The sequence below is a fragment of the Condylura cristata genome, unplaced genomic scaffold, assembly GCF_000260355.1.
Source record: "Condylura cristata isolate star-nosed mole 26May11 unplaced genomic scaffold, ConCri1.0 scaffold00034, whole genome shotgun sequence".
NCBI lineage: Eukaryota > Metazoa > Chordata > Mammalia > Eulipotyphla > Talpidae > Condylura > Condylura cristata.
Window position 1 is genome coordinate 5,183,680 of NW_004567135.1, and position 17,462 is coordinate 5,201,141.

Below are 17,462 nucleotides of genomic sequence, written 5' to 3' on the forward strand. Positions count from 1 at the left end.
GGGGCGGGGCCGGGTCAGGAGGAGGTGAGCGCGCCCGGCCACCCGCCCCGAGGGGGGTTCCCGGAGAGTTCACGCGGGAGCGCGCGCGGCCCTCCGGCCGGGGTGGGGAGGACGGGAAGGAAGGAGGCCGCGCGCACCGAGCCGCAGGAATGCGCGGTTGGGCCGAAGCGCGCGCGCGCGGCGGGGAGGCGGAGCCAGGCCTGGGAATGAGGGGGTGGAGGTAGTGCAGGTCCCCCGGCCCCGCAGGGCCGCCGCGGGCGGGGAACCTCCATGTTCCCATCTCCCCAGCCATCCTCGAAACTCGGGGTTGTGGCGGCTGGCGTGAAAGAGGGAGTGGGGGGGCACTCGAGAGGGAATTCTGCTCTGCTTCTCCTGCCCCAGAGCAGGGCACGCGCAAAACCCCCGGGCCGCGCGCGGAGCATGTTTGCAGGCAAGCCCCCAGCCAGGTGTGCTTGCACAGACGTGTGTGGCTCCATCGTTATTTTGGCGCGTGCATACGGACTTGTGCACGGTTGCATATTTGCAAATGCGTGGTGCCAGCCGAGGAAAGGGTATGCACGGATGTCTGTCTGAGCCAGCGCGCGCACCCCACGGTGCGAGTGTGTTTGTGAGTGCGCACCACTCCTAGCTCTGCTCATCTTGGTGCCCGGCCCCCTTCGGTCTACAAGCCCCACCCCCCACCCCTCCGGGCTCCGCTTTTACAAAAGGTCTCCCCAGTGCTAGCCGCCGAGGCGCCCAGAGTGAGCCGGATCTCGGCTGAAGCGGCAGCCTGGGCTCTGCGCCCCGCCCAGTCCTTGCCCCTGCTGGGGATCCCCTTCTTCCCCGCCCACCCTTACCCCCCATGCAGCCCGGCGCCCTATGCTAGCCCTTCCCCTCCCCCCTCCAGGAGCGGGGCGCCGCGGGGGGAGGAGGGGGACTCGCCTGCGGGTCCTCGGTGTTCCTAGCACCCAGCTCCCCTCCAAGCCGGGTCGCGATGTACGACTGCATGGAAGCGTTTGCCCCGTGTCCGCGACGGCTGTACGGGGCGGCCGGGCCCGGGGCCGGGTTGCTGCGCAGAGCCGCTGGCAGCGCCTGTTTCGCCGGACTGGAGCCTTTTGCTTGGCCACAACCCGCCAGTCTGCAATGTAGGTACCGGAGCCCGGGGGTGGGGTGCGGGGTGCAGAAGTAGCGGCTCCCTCGGTGTGTAAAAGGCGGCGCGGGGTTGCAGGCAGAGGCTCGGACCCTTCCAGCGTGAGGGGGGCTGTGTAAGCGAGGTACTGGCCCTTTAAACGGGGTAGCCTCAGCGACTCCTTTGGGTGTGTGCGGTAGTGTTGGGGTGAGCGGTTTTAGGATGGGTGTCGAGACAGGACCCCTGGAAGATGGCACTGGAGAGTCGGGGCGGGGGGAGGCCGAGGTGCGATGGTGGTGCCCATCGGTCCGTGGCCAGGGAGGGATGTGGCGCCCAGGACCGTGGGTGGCGCTGGTAAAGCCCATGTGGGAAGTGGGGAGTGTAAAAAATAGTATTTGCGGAGCGTGTGAGTCCCCGGGGCGCCGCGTCCAGCGTGTGGGTGTGGGCTCGCGCTGCGCCCCTCGGCCGCGCGCGGCCTGCGGGCCCAGCGTGGGGCCCGTGGCCCAGGCCGAGGGCTGTGCCCTGCGTGGCCGGGCGCTTGGGAAGCTGTGTCCCGGCGTGCATCCTGTGTGTCCCGAGGCGGAGGGGGTGGCGCACACCCCGAGGAGGCTGGGCTCTGGCGCCCCCCTCCCCGTTTTTTAAAGAAGTGTTGGCAAGTGGCAGGCTTGTATGCCGGGATGATTCTCCCCTATGGCTCCCCCCACACACAACTTCGGTAGGAAGAGAAAAGTTTAAAGCAAACGTCTGCCTAGTGGGGGGGGGGGTGGCCTGGAGGTGGCAGCGACTGGGAGGCTGCGACCACTGGGTCCCCAAATGTCCATCCTTCCCCTTCTGTGAAATGGGAGATGCCAGGCCTGGGGCCCTGGAACCCCTTTCCAGAACGGTAATAAAAAGCTGGGGACTGAGAGGCAGTAAAAATGAAGTCCAGATGAGAGGCGGCTTTGAAGCCTGGGCCCGAGCGCCTGGCGGGGGTGGGGGTGTGGGGAGGGGCCGGGAGACAGCCCCGAATACCCCCCAAATTTCCCTGGGGCTGGGCCGAGCTCGAGCCTGGGTGCTGGGTGAGGACTCCCGGGAATGGGGGACTTGGGGGCACGCGGGAAGGGGCAGCGCAGGGGAGCGGGGTCACCGGGCCAACGCTCACTCCTTGGCACTCAGCTGCGCTGTTTACAAGTTCGGTTTTTTTTTTTTTTTTTTGGTCTCTTGGTTCCAGGGCAGAGCTGCTCAGATTTAACAACTGGGAGCCTGGGAGAGGGAGGTGGCGGGCAGAGAACACTTGTGGGTGGAGTGGGGTAAGAGGAAAGGGTGGCATTTACAGGGGTGGGAGCCCGAGCTCCCGCTTTGCTTTGCAGCAGACTCGTGAACTCTGAGCCTTCCTCTTTGCCCACGAGGATGGGGAGCAGAGGCTGTTGGGGAGGGTGCTGCGGTGGAGACAGTCGCCCACGGGGGGTTTCTGGGGGGCTGGGTAGGAAGCCCGTTTCCTTTCCAGGCCCACGAAAGCCCCCTGGCCTTGGCTGCTGACAGGTTTTTGCATCTCAGTTTTGACCAGTGATTGTGGCCAGAGGGCCCTGATGCTCCCAGAGCCGGCGCCAGGCCCGCACCCCCCACTTTCCCAGAAGGCAGTTGAGGGCCGAGGTTCTGACCCGGGAAAGCCGGGGGTGCCGGGGTCTCTTCCCTGGTGTCTGTGCCGCCCTGGAGGCCGGGGCACTGCTGTGGTGGCAGCGTGGAGGGAGCCCTAGGGCGTGTGTCGGGCTGTGCCTCGAGTGTCCGCTGCATGGGGCCCCTGAGCCCCGTTGGGCCCGGCCCGTGAGATGCGTGTCTCTGTGGCCGGTGTTGTTGACATGTGAGGGGGTGTCTCCAAGGAGGTGTGTGTCAGATTGTGAGTGGGCTGCTCAGCCTGGGCCGCGCAGCTGGGAGCGTTTACAGCCGGTTATAAAGAGTTTGTTTGAAGCTCCGCTCAGACTGGCCAGGAATTTCCTCAATTTCAGCAATTTGGGCTTTAAAAGGAGAAAAACCCAGAGCCCACCCCTGCTCCTCAGCAGGGGCCCTGCCTGGCCCAGGGACAGTCTCCCCTCCCCGGTCTCCCTGGCCCAGACAGAAGGGGCTCACGGGCTGGGCGGCTGGACTAGCCTTCCCTGGCCCTTAGCCCCAGGGTGACCAGAGCTGCTGGCTGCACTTGGGGCTTAGGGGCGAGGGGGCGGCCGAGGGATGCTGAGAAGCTGCCCCTAGGCCTGTCTCCCCGCAGCCCCGGCTTGTAATTGACTGGCACTGCCCCCTGCCAGCCTGACCCCACCCAGGCCTTTCGCAAGAGAGGAAATGAGGCAGCGCTCTGCGGGCAGGAGGGCGTCACACTGGTGAGCGCCACCCCACGCACTGGCCTGGACAGCACAGTCGGCACCCCAGAGGACTCGAGGGGTCCTGAGAGGCGCCCCGCCCCCAGCTGGGCTGTGTGCTGGCACCCCTCCCCCCCTTTCCTTTAGGGAATCACACTCCGGTGGGATTCTTATGCTAATCGAGTGTCTGTGTGTTGGGGGCTGGGGTGGGCTCCCCGCCTTGGGGGCGTGGAGCTCCCCTAACCCAGGCATGGGGCATTCCTCTGCCTTGCCATGGCTCTTGGACTTCCCACTAGGTGGGCCGCAGGCAGTCAGAAGGAAGGTGTTCCTGAGGTGGCGGTGTGGGAGCCCCTGGGGGGGGCACCGGGGTTCTTGCATTAACTTGGGCCTCCGGGTTCGGCCCAGGCCCTGCAGGCCGAAGGATCACACGGACTTGACGATGAACCAAACACGCAAACAGACTCAAAACAGACCCGCTCAGCAGCCTCCGAACAGGCCCCCACCTGACGTGACCTGAGGCCTCTTGGGCTGCTGCTGGATGTGTGTGGAGGTTTCCACGGAGGCATAGGGTCAGAGGGCTCAGAGCCGGCCCCCGGGCCCCCAGGCCTGTTTACTGCTGTCCCTGACCTCTCCCAATACACTGTCGACCTGAACACCTGAGCTAGTCCCTGTCTCCCTCTCCCGGCTTCTCTCTGCCTCCTGGCCTGGCTGCTTAGGTCTGGTCTGGAGCCCTCAGCGCGCACCTGGCTCAGGCCAGTCGCTTCTCTAGCGCTCGGTTTCTTCAGGAGTAAAATAAGTCCGTGGGATCCCCCGACCTACTTTCCTGATATCTCCCCCTTTGCTTCGCTGCCCCAGAGGTGTCTGAGGAGTGGACACTGGTAGCCCCCGGGTGAGAGGGATCTGCAGATTCCCCACCTTGCTGCCTGAGAGGAAATGAGGTCCTGAGCGACCTGCTGTGTAGCCTGGACAGTCATCTGGCAGGGGGTCACCTGCCAGGTGCAAGCTGAGGTCCCTGCCCTCCCCCACAACCTGCCTCCTGAGGAGGAGAAGGGTGGAAGCAGACGGCCTGAGAAGGACCAACCCAAGTGAAAACAAGTGACAGAGTAACTGCTTCATCTACTTGCTTTAAACTGGGGAAACTGAGGCTGAGAGGAATTAACTTCCAGGATGGTCTGGGCCTGGAATTTGGAGAGTTTTTTTTTTTTTTTTTTTTTTAAGATTCTATTTACTTATGTGCACAAGAACTGGGGTCTAGGCCAGAAGTGCAGGGGGGTGGTGTGGTGTGAGGGGATTCACCAGAGACAGAGTGGGGAGCAGAACAGGCAGGTTAATGTAGTACACTGCTGAGGGGAGCAGCGGGGAGACAGGAGGGGTCTGCTGTGCCCTGGGGGTCACCCCCTGGCTGGGGATAAAACTCGGGCTGCAGTGGCTGCAGACAGCTTCACGGTGCTGCGCCCCAACCCTTGCCCGGAATTGGAGGACTGAGCAGTGTTGTCTTGGGCTCAAGCTGGCATTATTGTGGGGGGAGATGGGCAGACCATGGGGGATGCAGTGAAGGGGTTACTTGGGGCTCTCTGGGAAAGTCACTATGGGCTGGAACCCACGGTGACAGCGATGATGTTGTCATTACTGACCCCGAGGAAGAGGTGGGGAGGGGTGAAGGGCTGTGTGTGCTCTGGGTGTGTGCGATGAGGGTGCGCGGGGGCCCGGGGGCCCCTCTCCTCCGACCTCATCTCACTGCTTGCCCCGCAGCGGTGGAGACACAGAGCACCAGCTCAGAGGAGATGGTGCCCAGCTCGCCCTCGCCCCCTCCACCTCCTCGGGTCTACAAGCCTTGCTTCGTGTGCAATGACAAGTCCTCTGGCTACCACTATGGGGTCAGCTCTTGTGAAGGCTGCAAGGTGTGTACATGGCCGGTGCCCTGGGGACCCGGGTGCGGCAGGAGCTCAGGGCCACCAGCCCAGCGAGGCTGTGTGACGGGCCCCCGGGCAGGAGCTGTGCCCCTCGGTGCTTAATACGCTGGGTCAGGGCTGGGCCAGCGGCAAGGCCTGCGAGAGGCTGGCGCGGCCAGCGCGACTGACACCCACCCCGACCCGAAACCCCAGGGCTTCTTCCGCCGCAGCATCCAGAAGAACATGGTGTACACGTGTCACCGCGACAAGAACTGCATCATCAACAAGGTGACCCGGAACCGCTGCCAGTACTGCCGGCTGCAGAAGTGCTTCGAAGTGGGCATGTCCAAGGAAGGTGGGTGCCCGCCTGGTCTGGCCAGGAGCACCCCCGCCTGTCCCCACGGACACCCCACCTGCCTGACTTCCGAGGCCCGTGCAGCCCCAGGGCCGGTCCTGTGGGATCAGGGCCCTGGGCTCAGGGGGGCCCACCCTGTGTCCGCTCTCAGTTACCTCGCTCTCTAAAGAGTGAGTGGGGTTACCTTCTCACATCCCCCTATTTCTTGGGGAGGTGGGGGGCCTGGCCTGCCCTCTCCTCTGCTCCCAGGACTGAAGGGGGGATAGGGGGCCCCCCCCCTTCTACGCCATTGTGCTGCCGTGGTTATAAGTGGATATCCTGCTGCTGCATATCCTGCAGGGTGACCGGAAGGCCAGTTCAGAACCCAGCCCCAGGGCCTGGGGAGGGAGCAGAGGCTGCGGGCGGGCGGGGCTGGGGAAGGGGAAGGGCACCTAGTGGCGGAGATAGGGAAACCGAGGCATGGGGGAGGGTCCGGGAGAAGCGGTTCACGACTGAGCACGTGAAGCAGAGCCAAAGAGGCGGTGGGGAGGAGGTCCACGCTGACTTTCCCACCCTCTCCTTTTGCTCCCGCCCCCAAGCTGTGCGGAATGACAGGAACAAGAAGAAGAAAGAGGTGAAGGAAGAAGCGTCCCTTGACAGCTATGAGCTGAGCCCCCAGTTAGAAGAGCTCATCACCAAGGTCAGCAGGGCCCACCAGGAGACCTTCCCCTCGCTCTGCCAGCTGGGCAAATACACTACGGTGAGGAGTGGGGAGGCTGTGGGCCGCTGGGGGTGCGGAGGGGGCCTTAGGTGGGCGCCCGGACCTGGTGGGGAGCAGAATGCAGGGGCCGGCGCCGGGGCTGCTGGCCCAAGACAACCCGGGCCTCACCTGCCGGCCGACCCCTCCCTGCAGAACTCCAGTGCGGACCACCGGGTGCAGCTGGACCTGGGGCTGTGGGACAAGTTCAGCGAGCTGGCCACCAAGTGCATTATCAAGATAGTGGAGTTCGCCAAGCGGCTGCCTGGCTTCACAGGGCTCAGCATCGCCGACCAGATCACCCTGCTCAAGGCGGCCTGCCTGGACATCCTGGTGAGCGAGCCCTGCAGAGCCTCGGGAGACCAGGGGCTGGGCCGCACAGCAGTTCCATTGCCTCTCCCCGCTCCCATCTGGCACCCGCAAACCCCAGCTCCTTACTTTCCCAACCGCCCCCCAAGGCCTGAACCTAGACTTCAGGAAGCTTTGCTCCCGACTTCTGTGCTCAGGCTTCAGGGCCTCCCGCCCAGGGCTCCCTGCTGGCCCCCTCAGCGCCCACGCCCACCTCACTCTTTCCCATGCCCGGCCGGGGCTCGGGGCTCGCACTAAGCCTCCCCGCGCACCCCCAGATGCTGCGGATTTGCACGAGGTACACCCCAGAGCAGGACACCATGACCTTCTCGGACGGGCTGACCCTGAACCGGACCCAGATGCACAACGCCGGCTTCGGGCCCCTCACCGACCTGGTCTTTGCCTTTGCTGGGCAGCTGCTGCCCCTGGAGATGGACGACACAGAGACGGGGCTGCTCAGCGCCATCTGCCTCATCTGCGGCGGTAAAGGGCGCCCCCTGGCGGCGGCTCGTGCCCCTTCCCCACACCCGCTCTCCCAGGCGCCCCGCTCAGGACTGTGTCCCTGGCTCCAGACAGGCTCCCGGGCGGCCTGGACACAAAGAGGGCCAAGGCTGAGCAGGCATGGCCCCCCCGACGCCCGAGCTGAGAGGGCGTGCTTGGAGGGGCCCCCGGAGAAACCTTGCGGAAGGGGGTGCACAGGGCTGGGAGCAGGAGAGCCGAGGGTGGACCCAGGGCGAAGGGAGAGGCGAGGAGAGGCCAGCGAGGCGCATTTGGGGCCTGCAGGCCGAGGGCGCGGTGGGCCGCTCTGGGTCAGCCACCCGCCACGGTGCTCCATCTCTTGGCCCAATGTGCTTGTCCCCTCAGACCGTATGGACCTGGAGGAGCCCGAAAAGGTGGACAAGCTGCAGGAGCCACTGCTGGAAGCCCTGCGGCTGTACGCCCGGCGGCGGCGGCCCAGCCAGCCCTACATGTTCCCAAGGATGCTCATGAAGATCACCGACCTCCGGGGCATCAGCACCAAGGGTCAGTGCCCGCGAGCTTCCCCTCCCGCCTCCCGGAGCTGCTGCTCTCCCGGGTCAGGCCCGGACAGCAGAGGCCAGGGCAGGGCGGGGAGCGCCCCAGCCTGCCCCAGGGGCAGGGGCGTCCCGGGGGGAGCCCTTCCCGTCGGGCACTTTGCTGTGGCTTCACGGGGCTGTGTCTGTAGCTGCCTCCTCAGCGTGCTGGGGGCAGACGCACCCGCACTCCGGCGCGGAGGCAGCACGGGCCAGGGCCTGTGTATCGGGCACATCAGAAAGTTCTGCGGGCCAGTGTCCTTTAGAGGGGTGCCAGGGAGAGCGCCTGAAAGTCGTCACCTTCGCACTCGTGAACACAAACAGGCCTAGGGCAAGCACTGGGCGTTAGAGGAACGTTAGGAGATCGGGGTTACACGTTGGGGTTGGGGTGATCTTTGAAAGCCCACCTGAACGAGTGGGAAAATGGACAGCAGACTTGGCAGAGAAGTCAGGTACAGGAGGGCAGAGGAGTGGCCCGGGGAGCCCTGGAGAAGTGAGGTGAGCTGGGACCCGAGAAGCGGGGGCCCCCACTTGAGAAAGGTTAGGGGTGGCCTCAAAGGACATTTGCCTCTGCCCCCACCCCTAGCCTCTTGGTCTCTCCATTGCAGGAGCAGAAAGGGCCATTACCCTGAAGATGGAGATTCCGGGCCCAATGCCTCCCCTGATCCGAGAGATGCTGGAGAACCCCGAAATGTTTGAGGACGACTCTTCGCAGCCTGGCCCCCACCCCAAGGCCTCCAGCGAGGACGAGGCTCCTGGCAGCCAGGACAAAGGGGGCCACAGCCCCCAGGCTGAACGGGGCCCCTGACTCCCTCCCTGAGGGCTGGGGTTCCAGGCAGCAGACTGACCACCCCCAGACACTGCAGCTCTGGGGGGGACCTGCTCTGCTCTCTCCCCGCCCCTCCAACGAGCTCCTTGTTTTTGCCAAAGTTTCTAGGGGTGCCTCTGTGTTCATCCCCTTCCCGCTCTACTCCCTCTCCAGTTTCGGGGGCCTGTCCTGCTCCCCTTGGGAGAGAGGGTCGCGGGGCCAGCCTGGGTTTGGACTCTGAAACCTCCACGCCGCCCCTCCGGTGCCGGGCCCGGGCTCCCAGGGCAGGAGGAAGATCCTGCCCCGCCACAGTCCCTTCCTCTGCCCGGTGCTCGGGCCTCTGGGAGCAAACAGGAACACTAGAGACCAAAAGGGGGTGAAGGGGGTGCTGAGCCCACTCTCGCCCTTCCCTGGTGCCTAATGCTGCGTAATGCACCTGCTCGCACCTGCCAGGTGCGTGCCCTCTGTGCCCCATCCTCGTGCCAGGTCAGGGTGGGGCAGCCGGGCCCTTCACGGCTGAGGGCCCGGGGTGCAGGGGCGGGCGGGTCCACCCTGCGCTCCCCGTGGGCTGGCCTCCCTGGCGGCCTCCGTTCGGCCTCCGTTCGAAGCCGCCCGCCAGCCCCGCCGTGTGCCTTGGGCTCCCCTTGCCTCCCATCTCAGCCATTGGGGCAGGGACCCTCCTACACTACAGAGGGGCCAGGGGTCCCTCTGCCCCCAGTGCCTTCTCCCTTGACCCCCCCAGAGCAGCTTGGCCCAGGGAGGGGGGTGGGCGCTGCTTAGCTGATCTCGCCTTGACCCAGAGGAAGCCTCTATTTATTTATTAGCTTTTGTTTACACCCTGGAATTGATCCCTTCCTCCAGGGGTCTTGGGAGGGGGAGCCCAGGGCCTCTGTGACCCCCCCCCGTTTCCCCTGCCAATCCCCAGTTTGTATTTAGCTGCCAAATAAGATTCCCAACGGCTCCCCTTTTTCTCTGGGGGGTCAGGGTGCTGTCCCCTCCCCTCTGTTTACATCTCCCGTCAGCCCGCTGTACCGCATATTGCTGAGTTTTCTATTTTTGCAAAATAAAGTGATGGAAACTCTTGGGATGTGGCTGCTTCTCCAGGTGCCGGGGAAATACCCAGGCAGGGTGGCGGGTGAGGAGCCTGGCCCCTGATGGGGACTTTGCAGGCTTGAGGGAGCAAGGGGATGCCCCCAGTGGGGGGGCCCACTGGGTGCCCCAGTGCCTGGGCCCCCCACGGCCACCAGGTGGACTCCCAGATGGCCGTGGGCCTCTCGGGCAGGCATGGCGTCAGGTGGCTTTAGTGCCCCCCCACCCGGGTGGGGTGTCTGCCTTTCTGCCCTTCCCTAGGGAAGGGCTCGCTCAAGTACCATTGGGTCCCATGAGGCCTGCAGTAGGTCTGTTTCATACCAGCCCCTCCAGGGGTCTGTCCATTTGTGGGACCCCCCCACACACACCTCGGCTTAGCTTCCTCCCTTCTCTTCCCCCCAGGCCTCTGGCTTCTGCTGTACCCCAGCCTCAGCCCCCCCCGCCCCCACTTTGCTCTGGTCTTCATCTCGCCCTCTGCCCCCCAACCTCGCAGTGGCCCAAGGGGTCAGTTTCTTGCCCACCTTGTGCCTGATGGTCTTCAGAAGGCTGGTGCTGTGGGAGGGAGAGGCTGCGGAGCTGCCGGCCAGGGAGGAGAGTGGGGAAGGAGAAGAAGAAAGTGAAAGAAGCTGAAGGGAGACCAGGGGCTCTGGGGAAGGGGGTCACTGCCATGGAAACCCGGGGTGTGGGGGAAGGGAAGGTAGAGCCTTGGCCCTGAGGAGCCCACCCAGAGGCGCACCCCTGCCCTGGGGGCGCTCCTGAGCGCCTCCTGACCGCAGCCTCGCTTGGCGGTGTCCTGGCAGGGAAACAGACCTGAGAACCGCTCAGGCCCAGCTCGGGCCCAGCTTCCCGACAGCTACCTGTGGCCCAGAGCTTCCCGCGCCCGCCCCCTTCTGTCCGCCCGGCGCCTGGCGCTGCCTCTCAGGCCTGCACACCCCTCGCTCCTCGCTCCTGGCAGCCTGGGCAGAGCCAGGCCCGTGCCGCTCGGGTTTCTCAGCAACTGGCCCTTGAATTTTAATTTTTCAGAACTTCTCTCTGTAATTTCTCATTCAACCCTCAGCATATGCCAGGTTTTTCTCTTTCTTTTTTTTCTTTTTTTTTAAAGATTTATTTATTTATTCGTACAGAACTGGGGTACAGGCCAGAGATGCGGAGGGTGAGAGGATTCACCAGAGACAGAGAGGGGAGCAGAACAGGCAGATCGACGAAGTACACTGCTGAGGGGAGCAGCGGGCAGGTCAGGAGAGGTCTGCCGCGCCCTGTGGTCGCCTCCGGGGCAGGCGGGGATCGAACTCATGCGGAAGTGGCTTTAGTTTCTTAGTGCAGTGCTTTAACCCGCTGCGCCACCAGGGAGGGCCTCTCTTTCTTTTTTTAAAGATTGATTTATTTATGCACACAAGAGCTGGGGTACAGGCCAGGGGTGCAGGGGTGAGAGGACTCCCCAGAGACAGAGTGGGGAGCAGAGCAGGTGGATCCACTGAGGTGTGTTGCTGAGGGGGGCAGCAGGGAGACAGGAGAGGTCTGCCGCGCCCTGTGGGTCCCTCCCTGGCCGGGGATCGAACTCGCGCTGCAGTGGCTTCGGGCAGCTTTGCAGTGCTGCGCTTTAGCCCATGAGCCACCAGGGAGGGCGTGCCAGGTTCTCAGTTGTACCTCGTTGAGCTCCGCGGAGTAATGAGAAAACAGCCACGGGCGGGTGAACCCCACGACCATCATGGTGGAGCCAAGACTGGACTGTGCAGTCGCTCCAGAGTTCAGTAGCTGCGCACAGCGATGCAAAGGCCTGAGGCTTCCAAACTGACCAGTGGCCACTCACCCCCGCTGCCCAGACACGCCTGCAGGTGTCCTCACCCTACGCTCTCACACCAGGAGGGGGCAGATCATCCATTTTTGAGCTCGGCGGACCCGGCTGGCGCCGAGGTCTGTGACCATGGGCCAGGCCGTTCCTTCCTGCTTCCAGCCTCCATCTCGGCAGCCGTGCAGCGGGGCAGGGGCGGTTTTCTGACATCTGCCCCCAGCGGTTGTTGGGACAGGCAGGAGCATCACCATCACGCCCCCTCAGCACGCACGGGCTTCCGGTGTCCCTTCTAGACCCCTGTGCCGTCAAAGCTCTCACCCAGTTTCACCTCTATCTGCTCCACCTTCCAGAGCAGCCACCCCACCACCCCAAGACTCCCCCGCCTGGGCGTGTCACTTCCTCCTCTCTTCTGCAGCCTCAACTCCGACCAGAGCACACAGACTCAGCTGTCAGCGAGGAGGCCGCTTCACAGCACCTGTGAGTACCGGCAACCGCGCTCGCTTCTCCCCTTGCTACCAGGCCCCCCTGGGCCTCCCCTCCCCGGAACAGGGTATGCCCTGGAGACACCCGGGATCCTGCTGAGACTTGAGAGAGGCTGGGGACTCCTTTCTGCATTTCTGAGGCCCCCTGTCCCTGGGCTCTTCTGCACCCCTCCTGCGCCCTCTGCTCCACACGCATCTCTCTTGCACCGAGCGGCCTGGAGGGAGGAAAGACGAGGGCGAAGCTCTACTGCTGCCCTGTGCCAGGCGCTCTGCCCAGGTGAGGGGGTCCCCACACGGCTCTGCAGCCCCACGACTAGTGCCCTGAGCTCGGACCTGCCCGGTGACACCCTGGTCACAGAGCCCACGCCCCTGGGGAGCGGGGCCGGCAGCTTGGCTTTGGCTCCTGTGGCTGGGCAGCAGAGGGTTCCGCTCGGCGTGAGGAGCTGATGAGCTGCAAAGAGGCTGTTTCTCAGCTGCAGAGCGGGCAACAGTATATTCCGGAGTCAGAACGGAGGCCAGAAAGTGGGCTTACTGTGGAGCCATGACTGAAGCAGACTCCTGAGGGAAGGGAGAGGAGATGAGGGGGGCCGCCGGGGGGAGGCGAAGGCAGAGCCGGCGGGGAGGTGAGGGTGGCGCCTAGGCCAGAGGCAGAGGCGAGGACAGCGGCAAACAGCCAGGAGCCCGACCTGCCACCCCTGTTCTGCCAACCTCACTGCTGACCTTGGCAAGACACTTGCTACTCTGGCGTGTAAGGAGGGGGTTAAAGTAGGAAGTTCAGCTGTTCTACTTTGGGGTCAACGGGGAAAGGAAGTAAAACAAAGAACTGTGAAGCAGTAGAAAAGAAAACGGCAGAGCAACATAACTCAGCATTTGGGGGAGTCAGAGATGGGTTCGCAGGTCAGGGAACTCCGAGGGCGGGAGAGGGAGAGGGCCCAGAGGGTTGTAGAGAGCTGCCAGGGAGCCCCAAGGTCCCCGCTGTGGGACTGAGTGGGCTTGGGCGGAGGCTCTGGGCCTCCCTATCCTGCGGAAACGGTGAGCCTGTGGCCCCACCTGAGTGATGAGTCAAGACAGACATAAGCTGTTGTCTGCCTGACCACAGGCTGCGGCAAGCAGGGCTGCAGCTGCGCCGAGGCCCGGCCCAGGGCCTGCCGGGAGGGTGTGGAGGCCCTTCGGCAGCTGCTGCACCTGAGGCCACAGGTGGTGGGCAGCGGGGGTGGGGGCGGGCTGGTTTCTAGGACGCAGGCCCGTCCCACAGCTGGCCCAGGCTGGGACCCCGACGCTGGCCGCCAGCGGGTAGGGGATTGTGAGCTGGCGCGGCCGGCCGGGAGTGATGGCGGCCATGCCACAGACAGCGATCCCTGTCTGTGCCCACGACCCCTGTCCCAGGGGTTACCCTTAGGTTCTCTCCTTGCCACGGGAAATAATTAGCACGTGAATTTCACCGCAGCGTTGTTGATAACTGAACAAAGAACAGCAGCTTAAATCTCCATCACCAGCAATTCATTAACCACAATAGGATACATCCGTGGAATGGAAATCTGTATGGCTGCAAAGTGATCAAGGGAGTTCTTTACTGTCTGGGGTAGCAAGAAATCCAAAGAAAGCAGTTAAAAGGGAAAAGCGAGGTGCGGAACTGCAAAACGTTCGACCGTTTCTAGAATTTGATTCTACCATTTGAAGAGTGTATATGTATGTATGCATGTGTATGTGTTCAAATTAGTTTTATATATAAAATAATCGCTAGAAAGATAAGAAGAAAATATGAAACTAGATGATGGCTATTTTTGGAGCAGGTGTGGTGGGACAGGCGGACGGGACTAGGAATGGGAGATTTCTCACTTTCTTAATTTCTGACTTTTGATTGTGTCAAAATACACATAAAATCAGGCATCTTCTCTGCCTTACGATTCCGTAGTATTAAGGTCATTCCCATGTTGTGCAGCCATAACCACTACCTAGTTCTGGAACTTTTCACCAAAAGGACCACGTAGCAGCCAGCAGCCCCGCCCTGCCCGTCAGCCATGAATGTGCTTCCGTCTCCCTGGGTTGATCTAGTCTGGCTGTTTCACAGAAATGCAATTGTCCAACACGCTCCCCTCAGCAGTGTACTTCGTCAGTCTGCTTGTTCTGCTCCCCACTGTCTTGGGTGAATCTCTCACTGCCCCTGCACCTCTGGCTTGTACCCCAATTCTGTATGCAGAAATAAACAAATCTAAAAAACAAAACCCTTAAAAAAAAGAAGACAAGTCTATTTAAGTCCTTTGCCAATTAAAAGAAAAAAGCGTGTGGTTGTTTAGTTTCTAAGATACTTCATATATTCGGGATGCTTAGGAGATACATGACTTGCAATTATTTTTTCCTAGTCCATGACCTGTCTTTTCACTCTCGAGTGTCCTTTGATGCATGAAGTTTTCAGCTGTCGGGCCTCCCTGCTGACGCAGGGGTGAAGTCTCAGAGTTATCACCACTACAGCTGGAGTTTCATCCCTGGCCAGGGAGCTAAACCCACACAATGCTGCAGACCTCTCCTGCCTGTTCTGCTCCCCACGGTCTCTGATGAATCCTCTCAGCTCCCACCCCGTACCTCTGGCTTACACCCCAGTTCTTCTATAAAAAAATAAAAGTTTCAATTTAAAGAAAAATTTTTTCCTAAATATTTATTTATTTAGGCATACAGAGCTGGGGTACAGGGTGGGTACTGGGGGTGGTGAGAGGATTCACCAGAGTGGGGAGCAGAACAGGCAGACTGACGAAGTCCACTGCTGAGGGGAGCAGCGGGCAGGCAGGTCAGGAGAGGTCCGCCGCGCCATGTGGGTCACCTCCGGGGTGGGCGGGGATCGAGCTCACACTGAGGTGGCTGCAGTGAGCTTACAGAGCGGCGCTCTAACCCACTGCGCCACCAGGGAGGGCCTCTTCCTCCCATCTCACTGTCTTTCTTCCTTTATTTAGAGCTCTTGACCCTCCTCCCCTACTTAGGATACAAAATGATGAAAGGTGCAAGGCTGTACAAGCATTCAACTCCCTCACTTCACAGTCGTGGATACTAAGGCCCAGCAAGAAAGTCTGACTTGCTCCCAGCCCGTGAGGGCCAAAGTCAGGACCAGGACCCGGCCCGTTTCCTTTCCTGTCTGGATGCACTAGGGCTGGGCTCCGGGTGAGGACAGCGGCAGGTGGCCTGCAGTCAGCCCCCAGGGCCTGACAGGGCTCCTGACCACTCCGGGGAGACGCCTGGCCCTAGGAAAGACTGGTCTCCTCGGCCTCTAATCCAGCCTGGGTCTTGTTCCCTCGTGCCGTTTTGGAGAAACTGCTGAATCCACAGAGGGAAGTGAAACTCTGAGGGGCTGTCGAGTTGGGCTACAGGCTTGTGACAACCCCCCGCTAAGTTGAGAGGACGGCGCTTGGCCGGGCTCCTGGAGGGCCCACGGTCCCCTGTGCTCCTGTTTCAGGTCATGGTGGCTTTGTCAATGATCCTTGTTTTTCTGGTGGCCCTGGGCAAAGGCGAGCATGAGGAGGACATCAAGATCTCATCCCCAGGGAAGGCCACAGCGTGGAGGGCTCCTGATCAGCCCCTGCCGGGGTCCTGCGAGCCAGCCCCCTCCTGTGAGGCGTGCATCCGCTCACACCCAAGCTGCGCATGGTGCAAGCAACTGGTAAAGACGGGCCGTGGCCCCCGAACCTCGTCCACGTGGCGTGGGGCTGTGTGAGCACCCGTGGCTGTGTGCGCTGTCGGGTGTGCCCTGTGGCTGTGCGTGAGAGAATCCGTGCTCATGGGGCGTCTGTATTTCTGCGTGTGTGCGAGGATGAGCCGAGTGTGTCCAGCGGTGGCTGTGTACACGCAGAGACTGCGACCATGAGCTTGGAGGAAGTATGTGCTTGTTGGACGGATGCTCCGTTCTAGATAGCGGCCCCTGTGCCATGCTAAACACCACAGATTAGGTGGCTCCAGCAGGCAGTCTCTCTCGAGGCAGGATAAGAGTCAGATGAGAGAGGAGGGCGCATTCACGAGGTGGCGGTGCTGCAGGCCGAGGCTCGGGCGAGGCCAACCACGGCCTGGCGGATGGGGACAGCCCGGCAGGAGGGGGCAGGAGAGAGGCCGAGGCGCCTGGGGCGCAGGGTGTGTCTGCCTCCATCCCCCAGACCAGAGGCTGGCACCAGAGCAGCTGAGAAGCTACTCTAACCATTTCCTTCCTCTGCGGCTTCCCAGTCAGCCCAAGGGGTGACAGACTCACGGGGGCGAGGGGGCTCCACTTCTGCCTCTGTCCGCCCCCTTCAGGAACTGTGAGTCTTAGCTTGGTCCGCTTTCTAGTTTTTTTAAAAAAGAGTTCTTTTAGCTATTTAAGCATGTAAGAACTGGGGTGTAGACCAGAGATGCAGCAGGTGGGGTCAGAGCGGGGAGCAGAACAGGTGGATCTACTGGCCCACGAGGTCACCTCCCTGGCTGTGATCCAACTTGCCCGCAATAGTCTGCTAGCGCTGAGGCCAGGGAGGCCCCTTCCCATTGAGGTAAGGGCTTGCGGAGAGGCTGGACGAGGCAGCCAGGCCTTATTTATTTTCTGTGGTGGCGAGGTGCCTGAGATGGCAGCAGGGTATCTGGGGCCTTGGCGGGCAGAAGAGGAGGCTGAGGAAGCGGAGGCAGGTCCAGAGGAGGGAAGGGAAGCGGCAGTGCCCTAGAGAAAGGGACTCAGACGAGGAAGGGGGTGGCCAGCGGGCTCTGGGGTGGGTGGGCCCCGTGGCGGCGGCACTCCAGCTGGGGCGGGGAGGCCCCGGGGACTGGAGTCCGGCTGCCTCTGCTGCGCAGAACTTCACGGCTGCGGGGGAGGCCGAAGAGCGGCGCTGTGCTCAGCGGGAGGAGTTACTGGCTCGGGGCTGCCCCCCGGAGGAGCTGCAGGAGCCCCACGGGTGGCAGGAGGTGCAGCAGAACAAGTCGCTGGGCCAGGGCGCCGGTGGCGAGGGGGCCACCCAGCTGGCACCGCAGCGGGTCCGGGTCATGCTGCGACCGGGTGAGTGAGGGGCCGGGCGCGGGACGGTGCCGCTGCGGGCCCCAAGCCGGGCGGCTGACCCAGCCCTGGCCCACCAGGGGAGCCCCAGAAGCTCCAAGTCCACTTCCTCCGCGCCGAGGGGTACCCCGTGGACCTGTACTACCTCATGGACCTGAGCTACTCCATGAAGGACGACCTGGAGCAGGTGCGCAGTCTGGGGCAGGCCCTGCTGACGGAGCTGCAGAACACCACCGGCTCCGTGCGCATAGGTGAGTCCGCCGGCCGCGGGCCCCTGCCCCCCCCACCCCCCCCGGACTGTAAGTTCCTTGAGAAAGGAACAACAGTATTTTAACATCTTTGGTCTAGCAAATAATAATCATTCCAAAATATTTGTTGATTGTGTTAATGTAGAACTCTGACCATCAAGTGGAGAGTTGAGACTCCGTCTTACAATTCTTTTCCGTGTGACTAGACCTGTCCTGAAGAAACAAA

The 17,462-nt window shown here is 62.5% G+C and overlaps 2 protein-coding genes across 3 annotated transcripts in view; both read left to right on the plus strand.

Annotated features, from left to right (window-relative positions):
* Positions 1-9,713, plus strand: part of RARG (retinoic acid receptor, gamma) — a 19,496-nt gene extending 9,783 nt beyond the window's left edge. The window contains exons 1-8 of one of the 2 annotated variants that reach the window (XM_004692709.2): positions 665-1,124; positions 5,191-5,339; positions 5,544-5,685; positions 6,264-6,424; positions 6,578-6,754; positions 7,048-7,252; positions 7,634-7,792; positions 8,430-9,713. In XM_004692709.2, the coding sequence (XP_004692766.1) occupies positions 974-1,124; positions 5,191-5,339; positions 5,544-5,685; positions 6,264-6,424; positions 6,578-6,754; positions 7,048-7,252; positions 7,634-7,792; positions 8,430-8,629 (1,344 nt within the window). In that variant the 5' untranslated portion in view covers positions 665-973 and the 3' untranslated portion in view covers positions 8,630-9,713. Of the gene's footprint in view, positions 1-664; positions 1,125-5,190; positions 5,340-5,543; positions 5,686-6,263; positions 6,425-6,577; positions 6,755-7,047; positions 7,253-7,633; positions 7,793-8,429 lie in introns of those variants that run through there. The other variant, XM_012732412.1, reaches the window with a different exon arrangement.
* Positions 9,714-14,891: 5,178 nt separating this feature from the next.
* ITGB7 (integrin, beta 7) overlaps positions 14,892-17,462 on the plus strand; it is an 8,844-nt gene continuing 6,273 nt past the window's right edge. Inside the window, exons 1-3 of the mRNA XM_004692493.2 lie at positions 14,892-15,641; positions 16,790-16,991; positions 17,069-17,239. Of these exons, the coding sequence (XP_004692550.1) occupies positions 15,441-15,641; positions 16,790-16,991; positions 17,069-17,239 (574 nt within the window). The 5' untranslated portion in view covers positions 14,892-15,440. The remainder of the gene's footprint in view (positions 15,642-16,789; positions 16,992-17,068; positions 17,240-17,462) is intronic.